General features: G+C 44.1%; 1 protein-coding gene across 2 annotated transcripts; it reads right to left on the bottom strand.

The window, feature by feature from the left end:
* Positions 1–2938: 2938 nt before the first annotated feature.
* On the bottom strand, positions 2939–11214 carry LOC311110375 (uncharacterized protein). Of its 2 annotated transcripts, XM_084188921.1 has the most exons (7): positions 10716–11214; positions 10195–10325; positions 9847–10011; positions 8029–8193; positions 7517–7628; positions 7181–7302; positions 2939–5601 (listed from the first exon to the last, which is right to left on the bottom strand). In XM_084188921.1, the coding sequence occupies exons 1-7, from the start codon at positions 10990–10992 to the stop codon at positions 4660–4662; spliced, it is 1914 nt and encodes a 637-aa protein (XP_084045047.1). In that variant the 5' UTR covers positions 10993–11214; the 3' UTR covers positions 2939–4659. The 2 variants fall into 2 exon arrangements, with proteins under 2 accessions (XP_084045047.1, XP_084045048.1); XM_084188922.1 differs by lacking the exon at positions 2939–5601 and having other exon boundaries at positions 5871–7302; positions 10716–11209.
* Between the last annotated feature and the right edge of the window lie 7196 nt (positions 11215–18410).

Here is an 18410-nt window from a genome sequence, read left to right as displayed (position 1 = left end):
ATATAATAATAATAATATAAATAATAATAATATAATAATAATATAATAATAATAATATGCCATTTAGCAGACGCTTTTATCCAAAGCGACTTACAGTCATGCGTGCATACATTTTTTTTTTGTATATGGGTGGTCCCGGGGTTCGACCCCACTACCTTGGCGTTACAAGCGCCGTGCTCTACCAGCTGAGCTACAGAGGACCATTCCATATAATCAATCAATCAATTTTATTTTATATAGCCCTTCTTACATCAGCTAATATCTCGAAGTGCTGTACAGAAACCCAGCCTAAAACCCCAAACAGCTAGTAATGCAGGTGTAGAAGCACGGTGGCTAGGAAAAACTCCCTAGAAAGGCAAAACCTAGGAAGAAACCTAGAGAGGAACCAGGCTATGAGGGGTGGCCAGTCCTCTTCTGGCTGTGCCGGGTGGAGATTATAACAGAACCATGCCAAGATGTTCAAAAATGTTCATAAGTGACAAGCATGGTCAAATAATAATCAGGAATAAATCTCAGTTGGCTTTTCATAGCCGATCATTAGAGTTTAAAACAGCAGGTCTGGGACAGGTAGGGGTTCCATAACCGCAGGCAGAACAGTTTAAACTGGAATAGCAGCAAGGCCAGGCGGACTGGGGATAGCAAGGAGTCACCACGGCCGGTAGTCCCGACGTATGGTCCTAGGGCTCAGGTCTCTCAGTTGGCTTTTCATAGCCGATCATTTAGAGTTGAAAACAGCAGGTATGGGACAGGTAGGGGTTTCGTAGCCGCAGGCAGAACAGTTGAAACTGGAATAGCAGCAAGGCCAGGCGGACTGGGGGCAGCAGGGTGTCATCATGCCCGGTAGTCCTGACGTATGGTCCTAGGGCTCAGGTTCTCAGAGAGAAAGAGAGAACGAGAGAATTAGAGAGAGCATACTTAAATTCACACAGGACACTGGATAAGACAGGAGAAGTACTCCAGGTATAACCAACTAACCCCAGCCCCCCGACACATAAACTACTGCAGCATAAATACTGGAGGCTGAGACAGGAGCGGTCCGGAGACACTGTGGCCCCATCCGAAGAAACCCCCGGACAGGGCCAAACAGGAAGGATATAACCCCACCCACTCCGCCAAAGCACAGCCCCCGCACCACTAGAGGGATATCCCCAACCACCAACTTACAATCCTGAGACAAGGCCGAGTATAGCCCACAGAGGTCTCCACCACAGCACAAACCAAGGGGGGGGGGGGGGCGCCAACCCAGACAGGAAGATCACGTCAGTAACTCAACCCACTCAAGTGACGCACCCCTCCCAGGGACGGCATGAAAGAGCACCAGCAGGCCAGTGACTCAGCCCCTGCAACAGGGTTAGAGGCAGAGAACCCCAGTGGAGAGGGGAACCGGCCTGGCAGAGACAGCAAGGGCTGTTCGTTGCTCCAGCCTTTCCGTTCACCTTCACACTCCTGGGCCAGACTACACTCAATCATATGACCTACTGAAGAGATAAGTCTTCAGTAAAGACTTAAAGGTTGAGACCGAGTCTGCGTCTCTCACATGGGTAGGCAGACTGTTCCATAAAAATGGAGATCTATAGGAGAAAGCCCTGCCTCCCGCTGTTTGCTTAGAAATTCTAGGGACAATTAGGAGGCCTGCGTCTTGTGACCGTAGCGTACGTATTGGTATGTACGGCAGGACCAACTCGGAAAGATAGGTAGGAGCAAGCCCATGTAACGCTTTATAGGTTAACAGTAAAACCTTGAAATCAGCCCTTGCCTTAACAGGAAGCCAGTGTAGGGAAGCTAGCACTGGAGTAATATGATCAAATTTCTTGGTTCTAGTCAGGATTCTATATACACTGGAATTGCTTACCAAGACGACGTTGAATGTTCCTGAGTGGCCTAGTTACAGTTTTGACTTAAATTCTAACATGTATTAACTCAGGGGGCTGAATACTTATCTAATCAAGATATTAGTATTTTACTTTTCATTAATCTTTTTTAAAAATGTTAAAAATGTTCTTCCACTTTGACAGACTGTTTTGTGTAGATTGTTGGAAAAAAAGACAATTTAATCAGTTTTAATCCCAATTTGTAACACAACAAAATGTGGAAAAAGTCAAGGGGTGTGAATACTTTCTAAAGGCACTGTAGTTTGTCCTTTAATTGTAGATCTTAGAGAAGTACTTTCTCGATTGAGATCAAAGCCAAGGCTGACAGTCGGGCCGGTCCGGTGGTATTCCTAGAGTAAGTCTTGATCCATTTCAGGGCCGAGAATGTGGACACTGGAATGGTCAATACCAGACAAGTAAGCAGATACAGTTAGTACATACTCTCATTCAGCTTCCGCTGCCGGAGAACATCGAGAAGATCGGCCGGGATCCTACCCTCGAAGTCAGACATGCAGTATATTACCGTAGTTCGCAGGTGTGAAGTTGAGTTTTGGTGGAGCAGAGCTGACTTCGTAAAACTGTCTAGGTCTTTGAAAGCAGTACTGGCCCAGGTTATTGTTGGTGCTGAAGAGTACAATCCCAGTAGTACAGCTTATTGGTTTGCTTACACCCAGTCATCCACGGGTAGCGCTCATAATTCCAACAAATTAAAGACTACCTGGGGTAAGTATGTGATGCTGTGCAGTTAAATGAGTCATATTGAGTTCCATGGTCTTAACAAAGTCTAAATACCAACAATAAAAACGCTAAGGTGAACATTGTTCTTGGTCACTGTTTACTTCCGTTTACACTAAAGAGAAAGGACGTTATTGGTTGGCATCATATATCAAAAGTGTAGTTATATGAAAAATGTATGCGTGCTGTTCTTGGAAGTATGGTATTGCTTATTATGTTACACATCAAATCTCCTATGAGAAGTAGAGTCAAGCTCAGAGCAGACTTGTTTAGAAAGAACAGTGCATTAGCAAGAATAGAGTTGAAAATAATATTACTTTATTCCATCTACATCACCTCAGTAAGGTAAATATTCAACTGTCCTTGTTCTAGCCTAGGTTTACTGTCTCTCTAAAAACAGGTATTTACACAAGCCTGTTTCAAATGACTAGTTAATGAGGGGTATGTGGTTAATTATCCTCTTACCCCAAGACACTTCACATGATAACTACAGTGCATTCTGAAAGTATTCAGACCCCATTACTTTTTCCACATTTTGTTACCTTACAGCCTTAATCTAAAATGGATTAAATTGTTTTTCCCCCTCATCAATCTACACACACAATACCCCATAATGACGAAGCAAAACAGTTTTTTAGAAAATGTTACAAATTTATTACGAATAAAAAACGGAAATATTGCATTTACATAAGTATTCAGACCCTTTACTCAGTACTTTGTTGAAGCACCTTTGGCAGCGATTACAGCCTAAAGTCTTCTTAGGTATGACGCTACAAGCTTGGCACCTGTATTTGGGGAGCTTCTCCCATTCTTCTCTGCAGATCCGCTCAAGATCTGCCAGGTCGGATGGGGAGCGTCGCTGCACAGCTATTTTCAGGTCTCTCCAGGGATGTTCGATCGGGTTCAAGTCCAGGCTCTGGCTGGGCCACTCAAGCACATTCAGAACCTTTGCCCCAGATGTCCTGAGCACTCTGGAGGTTTTCATCAAGGTTCACTCTGTACTTTGCTCCGTTCATCTTTCCCTCGATCCTGACTAGTCTCCCAGTCTCTGCCGCTGTAAAACATCCCCACAGCATGATGTTGCCACCACCATGCTTCACCGTAGGGATGGTGCCAGGTTTCCTCCAGACGTGACGCTTGGCATTCAGGCCAGAGTTCAATCTTGGTTTCATCAGACCAGAGAATCTTGTTTCTCATGGTCTGAGAGTCCTTTAGGTGCCTTTTGGCAAACTCCAAGCGGGCTGTCATGTGCCTATTACTGAGGAGTGGCTTCCGTCTGGCCACTCTACCATAAAGGCCTGATTGGTGGAGTGCTGCAGCGATGGTTGTCCTTCTGGAAGATTCTCCCATCTCCACAGAGGAACTCTGGACCTCTGTCAGCGTGACCATCAGGTTCTTGGTCACCTCCCTGACCAAGGCCCTTCTCCCCCGATTGCTCAGTTCGGCCGGGCGGCCAGCTCTAGGAAGAGTCTTGATGGTTCCAAATTTCTTCCATTTAAGAATGATGGAGGCCACTGTGTTCTTGGGGACCTTCAATGCTGCAGAAATGTTTTGCAACCCTTCCCCTGATCTGTGCCTCAACACAATCCTGTCTCGGAGCTCTACGGAAAATTCCTTCAACCTCATGGCTTGGTTTTTGGTCTGACATGCAGTGTAAACTGTGGGACCTTATATAGACAGGTGTGTGCCTTTCCAAATCATGTCCAATTCATGTAATTTACCACAGGTGGACTCCAATTAAGATGTAAAAACATCAAGGATGATCAATGGAAACAGGATAAACCTGAGCTCAATTTCGAGTCTCATAGCAAAGGGTCTGAATAAGGTAAATTTTATACATTTGCACACATTTCTAAAAACCTGTTTTCGCTTTGTCATTATGGGGTATTGTGTGTAGTTTATGAGGAACATTCTGTATTTAATCCATTTTAGAATAAGGCTGTAACAAAACGTGGAAAAAGGGAAGGGGTCTGAATACTTTCCCGAATGCACTGTATATTTCAGCTAAAGTATAGTTCCCAGACATCCCATGCGTACATCTCAAGCCACACTGCTACGATTTTTCACCTTTGTGGACACTCTTATGTCTGATAAGGCTAGTCAGGAAGGAGAAGCTCTTGTAACATAGTTTGCACTTGAAGGGCTTCTCCTTGGTGTGAACAGTCTGGTGCCTCTTCACATAATTTGCATCAGCGAAGCGCTTCCCACATGTGGGGCAGGTGTACGGCTTGTCAGCATCCGTCCTAATGCTCTGCCTCCCACGTTGTGACCCAATGACACCAGAGGAGGTAGAAGCAGGAGCCACCACCCTCAGGTGGTTAGTCTTTGAGCTCCCTCCTTGACCTCTAGCCATTGTTTGGGTGTTGTTGGGATTGTGTGCTGTGTTATAGGCTAGGTACCTCTTGTGGTGAACACCCATTCTGACCCTGTCTGTATTGGTGGGGTAACCATGAGGTAACTGAGGAAGGCTAGACCCAGGTCCAGGCTTTCTATTAACCCAGTCACCAGCCATTAGATGAGACCCTGAAGGAGAAGACAGACTTCCTGTTAGACTCCCACCAGGGGGCTCTCCCACCACTCTCTGTGAAGGCTGAAGCCCAGGCTGACCTGCTCTGTTCATCATGGATACTGTGGTGTTTGTATCATAGGAACAGGAGGGTCTATCTCTATCAGCCCCAGGCTCTGCTTCATCCCTGCACTGAGACTGTGAAGAGAAGGGTCTGGGCTGCAGACTGGATCCCTGACTGGAGCCTCTGTCTCTCTGATGACCACCAGGACTAAGGCTGTTCAGTCCACCTGTCCACTGGTTGTGTTCTGTGTGGTGGTGGTGTCGCTGTCTGTCGCGGTTCGGTCCTGGTTTCGACCCGGGAAGGAAGAGTGATGGCTCCTGATCCAGGATTCTGACCCAGGGCCAGGGTTTGTGACCCGCCACCTCAGAGGTCCAGTCTCTCCCGCCAGCAACACCGGATATCAACTGGTCCTCATGGACTGGAGACTGTAAACACAAATTCAACAGAAAAGCATGAAGGTTTATATAAGAAACTCTTTGCCGTACACACAGAAACATGACATTATAAAATGGTAACCACAGTCAAGCACAGCTCTAACACTGTGATTCAAGTACCTAACAATATGGAGCCATTGGTGTTTATTATAAACACATTTCCATATGTGTTGATTCAAGAATTAAGTATAATGTTTTGGTTTGACTGAGATAAGGGAAACTCAGTCCCTGCAATGATACATAAATAACCAAGTCAGTCAGCACAGAGACAGTTGTGTATTTAATTTCACTCACATAACTTTAAAGTACAGTACTTTTATTGCACAACACGATACGTGACAAGTTTAACTTTTCTCACTATGGTAACACTTTACTTTTTCTGTAAATCTGGTACCCTCACTTTGATAAAATGAATTTTAGAATACTTTGGAAAAGGTTAAACATTACATTACACACAGCTTCCCCACTTCATGTCAAGTACACATGAATTAAGGCACTATCATTTCCTCATTATGAAACACCAGCATTAAACAACAGGACAAGGTTGTCACTTTTCATCAGTGAAGCATTTTTACAGATACCATCACACCAACCATCACCATATCATCTACTCTGCCTCATCATACTCATTCTTTCCTCAGTTCATCTCATCCAGTTCCCTACTACATCCAAAACCAACAGAATTAACTACAAACTAACTAACTAGTACTATATTACATGTCACTATACTCTATACATGGGCCGTGTGCATTTTCTGCTGGTGTATCCTGAGGTAGCTCCTCTCTGAGAACCTCTTCCCGCAGTGCATACAGGCGAACGGCCTCTCTCCTGTGTGGACCTTCAGGTGCATCTTCAGCTGGTGCTGGTGGGAGAACCTCTTCTCACACTGGGGGCAGCTGTAGGGTTTCTCCCCTGTGTGGACCCTCTGGTGCCTCTTCAGGCTGGAAGATTGGGAGAAACTGCCCCGGCACAGGTGGCAACCGAATGGTTTCTCCCCCGTGTGAATCCTCTGGTGAATCTCCAACTGTTGAGGGAAATTGAAGGCTTTCCCACAGAACGAACACGGGAAGCGCTTGTCTGTGGCGCTGCCACCTTTACAGATTCCATCTCTACTACTGTCATTTGTCCATTGGCTTGTGTATCTATTTAGTGTTGAGGCACTGACATTGTCTGAGGACTGGTTTAACATTAGGAGAGTGTGAGGAGGACGAAGGCCAGGGAGTGTCTGTGTTGTCGCAGGGTCCATGTTCCAGTTGATAGATCCTTTAGAAGGCAGGCTGAAGGCAGCACCTGTTAGGGTGTTAACCTGAGGCGCCATCAGTCTCTCTGAATCACAACTATAGGAGCAGGACGGAGCATCGCTAGCCGAGTCTGTGTCTGTTCTCTGGAGCCACATACCAACACCTCCCCGTCCCCGCAGACCAAATTGACGCCTCACCCTGGTCTCAGACAATCTGTTGTCATGGAGACTAAATTCGGTCATTGCTTTGTGTTCGACTGTCTGTTTCTTGTTGTGGTTAACAGTGTTGTTCCCCTGCCCAGAATGGAGGACGCTGTCCCATCCACTGACCTCCACTATGTCGCCTCTGGTCCTGGCCTGCCCAGTGATGTTGTCCCCTGGACCCTTGGCTGCACTGGTCTGGGAATCCAGGATGGCCGCCCAGTCTCCTCTGTTATCCTCCAGCCAACCACCTGAAGGTAACAAAATACTTTACAAACATGGCAGAGAACTATACATATGGAGTTTTTTTGTCAATTACCTGGTCAAGTTCATGTGTGTTTTAGTATGTAAACATACGTTGTATTGATTTCATTTTATGAATGAAGAGAAAATAATAGCCAGGTGCATCACTATTCCCATTGAAGATCTATTACTGTATGTAGGCTATATGTATTTCTCCCTTACCTTGCTCCCCCATATTTATTCCACTCAGCAGATCAATGCTCTCTGGTTCGTCTTCCATCGTCTCCTCTTTGACCAGCAGCAGATCAGGCTTCCCATCCTCCATGTCTACTGACTGTAAGAGATACAGAGTGAGAGGATGTTGGATCAGATCAATAAATCTGATATGAGCACCCAGCTATGGAGCATCTTCTGATTGGACAATGAGGGACTGCTATGAGTACTATGCAAACATGTTAGTTGATTTGATTACTTGACACTCTTTAATGGTTTGATAATTCAAAGGCATGGTCTCACACTTAAGACAAAATTAATCAAGACCTGGGCCTGTATCCACAAAGCGTCTCAGAGTGGGAGTGCTGATTGAGATTTAGGTCCCTACTTGTCTATATAATCTTATCCATTATGATCTAAAAGGCTAAACTGATCCTAGATCAGCACTCCTGCTCTGAGATGCTTTGTGGATACGGACCCTGACCTAATACCATTCAGACAGTAGTTCACAGTGGGCTCACCTCAGTGAGACTGTGTGTGGTCCTGTGCTGCTCAGCTGGTTCCTCTGTGGGTTCAGGAGGAGGTGTAGTCTGGTTGTCCTCCATAACCATGGTCCCCTCAGGGTTCCCCAGACCCTCCTCACACCCCTCCTCCTTCACCAGCAGCACCTCTGGACCCTCCTCCTCCTGGAAGAGACAGCTTATACAGATTACAGACATATACTCCCTCAGGTACGTACACACAGATAATAAACACAGTTTCAACATGGAGTGTTTACCCATCCCCACTACATTTGAGTCCTATACTGTAGCTACAGAATGACTTCATTGTTGTTAAACCCATCATGGTGGACATAAATATGACGTTGTGGGTAAAAACAAGTCATCTATGATAAGTCAAAAGTCATCATCAGACAAACCTGACTATTGTGACGTGTACAGTAGGTGTTTGTTAGTGTGTGGGTATGTGTAGGTATATTTAGTAAGTGTATAATGGTTATAAAGCGCTGTCAGGTGTATGCAGAATAGGGTGAGATCAGATGTGATGTATATTAAAGAGAGTCTCAATTAAAGAATGAAAAGTCCCATTTTGTGTTTATTAAACATAAACAAGTGTTAAATACACCATATGAAAACCACACATACATGTCTCAACTAAAAATCAGCATGAACATAATAAACTGAATTAATTTTCTCATTAAGTGTCTTTTGAAAATTTGTGAATATCGTATAGCCTACACAGCACAAACAATATAAAACAGACATTTCAGGCTTATATATATCACACAATCTGTGGATCTTTTCTGCTGACATTTAAAATAAAAAATTGTCATTAATGCAGGGTTTGATCTAAACGTCAGAAGCCATCATGTGGAATGGTTATTTTCTATGTTATAGAGTGGAATGGTTTTTCTGCTGGTGTATCCTGAGGTATCTCCTCTCTGAGAACCTCTTCCCGCAGTGTGTACAGGCGAACGGCCTCTCTCCCGTGTGGACCTTTAGGTGCATCTTCAGGTGGTCCTGGCGGGAGAACCTCTTCTCACACTGGGTACAGCTGTAGGGTTTCTCCCCTGTGTGGACCCTCTGGTGCCTCTCCACCTTCTGGAGGCAGCTGAAGCCTTTGTTACAGAACATGCAGAGGAACCGCTTCTCTTTACTATTGCCTGATGTGGCTCCCCCTCCCTGAGCCTGGGCTCTAGCCCTGTCGTTTGAGTTCAATACCTGATCGAAAAGGACGCGGCTGTGTGAATCGGAAGGCCCCATCGACGTGGACACTGGGTCTAGATCCCTGAATGAGTGTAAAGGGGAGTGGGTGGCGACATTTAGATCGGTCTCTAAGCTTTCCCTGTAATCTAAGAAATCTCTGCCCTGTGAGTGTCCATCTCCAAGATGACTATCTACATTCCATGTGGGAGGAGTGTCGCCCTCCACTTTCACAGTCACTTCATCTACCACTATAACCTCCCCTTTCTTATCTAGGCGCCCTTTAGAGTAAACACTACTACTGTACTGGTTCCAGTCCCCTCTAGACAGATCAGTCTGTGTCTCTAAACCCAAGGATATGTTGCCAGGGTCCAATTCTGTAGCGTAAGAATAAGACGGATCATCACAGCCAGTGTCTAACACGTCACCATCACCATGGGAATGAACCATCCTCTGGCTCTGGTGAAATACCGATAAGTACTCTGAGCTGGTAGCAGGAGGACAGCCCAGTCTCCCCAGCCCCAGACTCTCTGGGTCTGATCTGTGGTCAGATCCTGTGTGTAAGAGCCTGTGTGTTACAGTTAAAGTCTTGGTGTCTGTCTCTGACTTGAGGACGGCGTTCTGCGTTCCACTGACCTCCGTGATGCTGCATCGGTTCCTGGGCTGTGCTGGGGCGGTGGTGGGGTCCTCCGTGGCTACAGGGGGCGCTACAGTCTGGATGTCTCTACTGTGCCGTGGGTCCTCCTCTCCTACAGACCGCTCCTGCTTGACCCCAGGACTTGCAGCCTCTGTATCTGCAGACTGACACAAGAAGATAACAAGGATATCAATGTCGTAGGGTAGTCTCATAAGCTCCACTATCACAGATAAATGAGGATGTACATGTGAGCAAGTGAATAGCTGAGGGGAGCCTTTCTGAAATAAATGGGCCACATTTGATTTCCAAAGTAACTGTAATTTGTAATACAACACTATTACACTAACCTCTATCACAATAACATGCTGGTTTGAGGTTCCACTCCCCTCATCAACAGTGATTGGTTGGTCATCGCTCCATGTATTGTGTCCCGCTGGCTTTACAAAGCTCCTGTGGCCTCCAGTGAGATGTCCTTCACCTGAGAGAGTGATTGGGGGAAAAGAGGTGGTTAGGTTAGCTACTGTCAATGCTCAACGTTATATTGTACACTTCTGACACTGTCTACAATTGGCAAGGATGTAAGGTAACACTTCTTATAACTTATTGATATACTATTTATTGTATTGATCAATGTGTTATGCACTATTGTTTTAATTGAGTAAATAGTCAATGCAGTAAACCAATAATTTGTTTAGAAAATGATATTGTCTCTGTGCGCAAGATCGCTAAGTAATCAGGTGAATTATTGCATATAATCCAAAAACTGACCAATAACCAATTCTGGGTAACACATCTTAACACAGAGGGTAACGGGGCGACAGGCACTGCGCTATATATGATCGGGGACAGGCCACGCAGCTAAATGTACCTCTTGCTATTCCTCTGTATCGGTCGAGGATCTTGACACTACTGGGACGACTGGTGAGGACGCGCTCCCGCATTGTCCTCTCTGCGCGCTCCCGTGCCACCTTCAGTTCCAGTAGTTTCCTCCGCAATGCCCTGTTTTCTTTCCGGCTTTGAGTTATTTCCAAACGAAACACTGCATAGTCGTCGTCCACGAGTTTACAGATCTCTGCCACGGCTGCATTCGCTAGAACCTCCATGATGGAGGCTATTTGAGTGTGAAAAACCATACAGTTAGCCATTGTTAGCAGCTAGCTAGCTAGCGTTACCTAAATAACATATATCAACCAAGTCCTGTCTCTAAGGCGAATTAAACACTACATGGGGTAAGTATTCGATGCTGTGCAGTTCAATTAGTCATATTATGAGTTCCAGGGTGTTAATAAACGTCTAAATAACAACAAAAACGCTAACGTGGAGATTATTTCTTGGGCACTGTTCACTTCCTTAAACCTCTTCTTCGTATGCGTTTCCGGCAGACTAGAAGCTGTGTTGCGTGGGCTATTGCTGCTGCCATTACAGGTCGGAGTGTAAATTGCACATGTCACAGAAAATGGGGGAAAGGCAAACCAATTGCACCATCTAACCCTACACATACTGAGTGTACAAAACATTAGGAACACCTTCCTAATATTGAGTTGCACCCCCTTTGTCGGGCATGGACTACAAGGTGTCTAAAGCATCCCACGGGGATGCTGGCCCATGTTGATTCCAATGCTGCTGGATGTCCTTTGGGTGGTTGACCATTCTTGATTCCCACGGTTAACTGTTGAGTGTGAAAAACCCAGCAGTGTTGCAGTTATTGACACACTCAAACCGGTGTGCATGGCACCTACTACCATACCCCGTTCAAAGACACATATTTTGTGTTGCCCATTCACCCTCGGAATGGCACACACAACTGTCTAAAGGTTTACAAATCCTTCTTTAACCTGTCTCCTCCCCTTCATCTACACTGATTATGTGGATTTAACAGGTGACATCATAAAGGGATAATAGCTTTCAGGTCAGTCTATGTCATGAAAAGGGCAGCGTCCTAGTGTTTTCTACACTCAGTGTATATACCACTATACCCCAAAAACCCACCACCCCTATCCCACTACTTTAACCCTACCAGATCCTACTCATTTTCGTCATTTAGCAGACGCTCTTATCCAGAGCGACTTACAAATTGGTGCATTCACCTTATGATAGCCATTGGGACAACCACTTTACTATATCATTATTTTTTGGGGGGGAGGGTAGAAGGATTACTTTTATCCTATCCCAGGTATTCCTTAAAGAGGTGGGGTTTCAAGTGTCTCCGGAAGGTGGTGAGTGACTCCGCTGTCCTGGCTCCAACAGCCTGGGAGGATGGAAACCCAATCGCCTTCTCTTAAAAACCCCTGTAGATATTATGTTAATCTCTTACCTGCTGCCACTACCACATCTATTTTCTGGGATTTATGCTCCATCAGTGCAGTACAATTAATAACCATAGCACCCTACCTTACTAATACTCATCCACTCTGGATCTCTCTATTCAGGCTTACTCACTGAGGGGCTCCCAGTCTAATCCCTCACCCTTGGGCTATCCTCTACTATCTTCACTGCCTCAGCATAAAAACTTTGTGCCCCACTGGAACTCTGGCAATCTCAACCTGTCTCTCTCTCACAGGGCTCTTCTGATCCCCAGCTGCATGTTGCCCCCACAGTTGACACAAAGTGCTTTCTCTATCCCAACTTTACACTCCCTCTGACTATGCCCTAATTAACATTTCTCACATCGTGGAATCTCCTTTTCTCCACACTGCTGCAACATGTCCGAATCCTTGGCACCGAAAGCACCATAGCTTTCGGAACATAGGCCCTCACAGAATAGCAACTATTAACCTAACCTTACCAGGTAGAAACTCTGTGTCAAAGCATAACTAGACAGAGAGTGTATTCTCAGTCTTGCCATTGCCACCGGGTCTACAGTACGTCTCAGCAAACGGCGGGCGTCACAAACACCAGGAATATTATTTTTAATTTGATCCACCTTTACTCTATAGTTAACGCTACTCCATTGAAAGCTCCTTTGAGCGGCGCCCTGCCCTGGAAAGGAAAGCACGACACAGGTCGATCCCAGAGGCACGTGACGCGGGTCGCTCGCTGCCTCTGGGCGGAGTATATAAAAATAAATCTAAACAATTCCACCTCTCGAAACTTTGATAGATCACAGTTTGTCCTTTACATAGCTTGAAACAACATATGGGCCGGCCAAATAGCAGGGATCCCCTTTTTCCAAAAAAATTAACTCATACCGGTCCAAAATCATCTCTGGTAGAATTCTCAGGGCAAACATTGGACGTCTCTACCACACCTTTCGCCACAAGTACTTAATCCTGATCAGGCTCATTCTTTAACACCATTACTAGGTATATATTCGTAAATTTGAGCCTGGCGCCTTTCTTCCACGTCTGCGTCATGACTCAGAGAGAACTAGATAAATCAAAACACCCCACTTCCGTTTAAACTGAAGAGAAATGATCTTATTGGTTGTCATCATAGCTCAAAGGATGTGGTTAAATGAAAAGGGTATGCGCTCTGTTCTTTGAAATACGGTACTGCTTATTACATTACACATCAAATCTCCTATGATCAGTTTCTTTCAAGCTGAGAGCAGACTTGTTTAGAAAGAACAGTGTGGTAGCAACAATAGAGTAGAATATAATTACTTTATTCCATCTACATCACCTCAGTAAGGTACAAATTCAACCTTCCTTGTTCCTAGGTTTACTGTCTCTCTAAAAACAGGTATTTACACAAGCATGTTTCATATTAAAAGTTAGCAAAGGGTTAATGAGGGGTATATGGTTAGTTACTCTCTTACCCCAAGACACTTCACACGATAACTATAATGTCAGCTAAAGAAAAATATTTATTTTTTAACCTTTAACGTAAATTATCTAAAAACGCTTTAACTTAAAAAATAAAAATCATATTCACATATGTTGTAGCTTAGACCCTATTTTACATCTAAGGTTTTTGTGTTGTGCCCGCCATCAGTTGAGCCACAACATGCTCTTGAATACAGGGTGGGTGTCATTTCAATCATAAAAATAGAATTTGTAGAATGGACCTATTCCTTCAGACCACAGCAATTGAGTTGGTACACCAATTAAAATGTAATTGAATAGAAATGTTAACCTCTTAAAGCGGTAGCCTTACTTCTCACTGACACAGTAGTATACAGTATCTCTTCCGCCTGTGTGAAGTAGGATGTGAAATCTGACACCATTTGAAGCTGGGATCTCCTTCCTACCATTTCATTTGCTCTTCCGACTGTCCATCAACTCCTGGCTGAACCCTACGTCACAGCCACTGGCAGCTGGCGAGAGTGGTTTCGTCACTCTAGCATAGTAGTTCCCAACCTTTTCCGGTTACTGTTCCACCTACTGTCCGGAGGACCCCTGAAGTACCCCCTCATGTGCATTTTACCAGTAAGCTTATGGTCTTGTGAGTCTTCTCAAGTACCCCTGGTTGGGAACCACTGCTCTAGCACATCCAGAGATAGATTTATAGCCAACTTTATCAAAGTAATCTAAAATAATTCATAGATTTTAAACAAAAAACTATTTGTCATAAAAGGGCAATATTAATATTAGATGTAAGGCGAGTTCCTAACAAGTTCAGGAAGCCAATCTTTGGTCCTCAGCCTGTTTGACTCCATGAATGTGTGAGTGTTAGTTAGCTAACCTTTGCTAGTGTCCAGAGGTGTCTGTCTTGGTGCTTTTTCGAGGTATAAAACGCAGTAGCAAGAGAATACGCAAGAAGATTTCTAAATGTGTTTGTGCATTGCTCATGCTTTCAAAATGTCTGGGCCCAGAGAAGACACGTTTCCGAGGTGAGCAGCACGATTATGAGATGGAGTTACGTCGGGATGCCACCGGGCCGCTAGCAAAGCCGGGAGAATATAAATATTGGGACACGGAAAGGTGGATTTCAGAGGAGGAATGAAGGAGGAAGAAGAGGTTGAAGCGAATGAGGAAACCAGATGTTGAATATGATGGAGATGGGGTGTCGAAGAAGGCTGGGGTCGATACAAACAGAGTGAGATGTCCGACAGACCGAGTTATGGAGGTGAAATAGAAGTGAATGAGGGCGAGTTAAGTGAGGTGGAAGGCGTGGTGAAGAGCTCGGAGTCCTAGCCTGGCATCGATGGACATAAGGAAGAATCTGGTCTAGTAGGAGTGACATTTTTGGAGAAAGTGGATCTTTGCCTTTTGGCGGATCCATTTGTGGTTTCAGGGTGGGTGGGAAAGGAGTAAGGTGCAGTTGAATCAGTGAAGGTAACCTGTAGTGGACTTGTGCTATTTGTTTGTGTTTCTTCTGCCCAGAGGGAGCGGGCGCTCCGTGTAACGAAACTTGGGTCATATTTTTACTGTGTACTTGAGCTTGTGTTCTCCAAAAGTGACTACACCTCAGCAATTTACAGCAGTTTTTTGCAGAAATGTTCGATTTTAACCTTTCTTGGAGTATGCAGCATTACTAGTTATTGTTTATGGCCCTCTCATGATAAATTATTACTTTGGGGGATTACGGAGATTACATTTAGTGACATTTAACTGGTTTAAACTTCTAATTACTACCACAAAGATGGCCACCGGTCAACCCACAGTTAAATGTCAACTTAAATGGTCATGTCTATTCTATTATTTATATGATTTCAATAGCTTTCCTATGGAGGATTGACCGTATAATTCAAAACAATAGATATTCCCATTCAGGTCAACATCTTCTGATGTGTGGACCTCCAACCATCTTTGTGGTACCATTTGAAAGTTGACATTTTATTCCCATTTTAGTACATTTATCAGCCAAAACATGACACTTTCAAAAAAAAATACTGTAACAAAAAAAAAGAGTACTTGTTTGAAACATTTTATTGGCTCGCATGCAGGGCCGGCCACTTAAATTGTTTAGTGGCCCCCCTCTTGACGGCAGAGAGAAAAATGTACGTTTTAAAATACATTTCCTGCTATTCTACACATTTTGCTATGGGACGGAGAGAAAATGTAGCAATTATATAACACATTTCATCCAATTCTACTCATTTTGCCATAGGTTAGAGACATTTTTGCAGTTTGAAAGCAAATATCCTACAATTCTACACATTTTGCCATGACTGACAGATAATGATATCTGAGTGAGAGTGAATAACAAAATCAATGGGGGCCCCCTGGAGGTCAGGGCCCCTGGGCACATGCCCTGCGTGCCGGGTCGGTATTCAGCCATGATTACCACAAGTTTAGATAACCGGCTAGACTAATTTACCAATCTAAAAATTGTTAGTTGACATGGCTTATTGAGTGACTGACTAAACAAGAGAAAAACAGCAGATGCACAACAAAATGTTTAACTTGCACCTTGTGTATTCTACTATTCTAACTCTCAACAGTAAGTTGAGACCCGACTGAGCCCCCCCCCCCCACCAAAAAAAGGGTCCCCTAGTTTATGCCTGGAGACGGCCCTGCTCGCATGTACAGTGAGGGAAAAAAGTATTTGATGCCCTGCTGATTTTGTACGTTTGCCCACTGACAAAGACATGATCAGTCTATAATTTTAAATGGTAGGTTTATTTGAACAGTGAGACTGTTGTTTAGTCAGACTGGCTAGGCCACTCCAGGACCTTAATGTGCTTTTTCTTGAGCCACTCCTTTGTTGCCTTGGCCGTGTGTTTTGGGTCATTGTCATGCTGGAATACCCATCCACCCAATATTTGACGGTACATGGCCCCGTCCATCGTCCCTTTGATGCAGTGAATTTGTCCTGTCCCCTTAGCAGAAAAACACCCCCAAAGCATAATGTTTCCACCTCCATGTTTGATGGTGGGGATGGTGTTCTTGGGGTCATAGGCAGCATTCCTCCTCCTCCAAACACTGCGAGTTGAGTTGATGCCAAAGAGCTCGATTTTGGTCTCATCTGACCACAACACTTTCACCCAGTTCTCCTCTAAATCATTCAGATGTTCATTGGCAAACTTCAGACGGCCCTGTATATGTGCTTTCTTGAGCAGGGGGACCTTGCGGGCGCTGCAGGATTTCAGTCCTTCACGGCGTAGTGTGTTACCAATTGTTTTCTTGGTGACTATGGTCCCAGCTGCCTTGAGATCATTGACAAGATCCTCCTGTGTAGTTCTGGGCTGATTCCTCACCGTTCTCATGATCATTGCAACGCCATGAGGTGAGATCTTGCATGGAGACCCAGGCCGAGGGAGATTGACAGTTATTTTGTGTTTCTTCCATTTGCGAATAATCACACCTGTTGTCACCTTATCACCAAGCTGCTTGGCGATGGTCTTGTAGCCCATTCCAGCCTTGTGTAGGTCTACAATCTTGTCCCTGACATCCTTGGAGAGCTCTTTGGTCTTGGCCATGGTGGAGAGTTTGGAATCTGATTGATTGATTGGGTGGACAGGTGTCTTTTATACAGGTAACAAACGGAGATTAGGAGCACTCCCTTTAAGAGTGTGCTCCTAATCTCAGCTCGTTACCTGTATAAAAGACACCTGGGAGCCAGAAATCTTTCTGATTGAGAGGGGGTCAAATACTTATTTCCCTAATTAAAATGCAAATCAATTTATAACATTTTTGACATGCATTTGTCTGGATTTCTTTGTTGTTATTCTGTCTCTCACTGTTCAAATAAACCTATCATTAAAATTATAGACTGATCATTTCTTTGTCAGTGGGCAAACATACAAAATCAGCAGGGGATCAAATACTTTTTTCCCTCACTGTATGCCATCCACTTGGATATCGCTTACAATAGGAGATGTTCCAAAATATTCATTATTCTGAAGTAAAGATTTTATCCCACTAGGTATAGCTTTTATAACAGTGTCATATTCCTTGCTTGAAACCTCAAAGTTGTATCTTTCCATAAATTCTCTCAGTGTAAATAGATTCCCACTAATACTAACTAATTGGCTGACAAGGACAATGTTTTTCGAGAACCAGTTACAGTAAAATAACATCTTGTTTCTATGTAATATCGACCCATTATTCCATATAAAACATTTATGAGGTGAAAAGTTGTCTATACAGCATAGCCCAGCACATTAAAGCCTGCTTGTGAAAAGCTGCCAATTTCACAGGAAGTTTACCCACAATATAGGGACATTGTAGTACAAAATTAAGCCCTCAGAGCTTCTGAAAAACAAAATGAGGTATAATATTCCAGAAACTGAGGATTTTTTAAGTACCTTTTGACCCAGTTGACTTTTGATATGTGATTAAAGAGAGTGAAGTCTAAGACATTTAGAACGCCATCACAAACCCTGTTGGTGATAACATCTCTTTATCTTTTGTGGCTTGTTTTTCCATATGAAGTTGTACAATAGCCTATCTAAGGTACAGCAAGTGGATTTGGGAATGTCAATAGATGAAAAAAGATAGGATGCATGAGATAGCCCCTCAGCTTTGGATAAAAGCACCCTCCCTTGAAGACTTAAATCCCTCCCTAACCATGAGGAACATTTATTTTAGCTAGATTCAGTTACAGGATTCAAATAAAGATCATTCACAGCCTTAAGATTTTTTGTGATCTTTACACCGATGTAGGTTACAGTATCTTTTTCAGAGATGTTACAATCTGCTGTATTGACAGCTCCTTTCAGAACAAACATCTCACATTT

Source organism: Coregonus lavaretus, assembly GCF_964263955.1.
Source record: "Coregonus lavaretus genome assembly, contig: SUPER_35_unloc_5, whole genome shotgun sequence".
NCBI classification, from domain to species: Eukaryota; Metazoa; Chordata; class Actinopteri; order Salmoniformes; family Salmonidae; genus Coregonus; species Coregonus lavaretus.
Note: the sequence above shows the minus strand (reverse complement) of the source record. Positions and strands in the feature narration are given on the sequence as shown.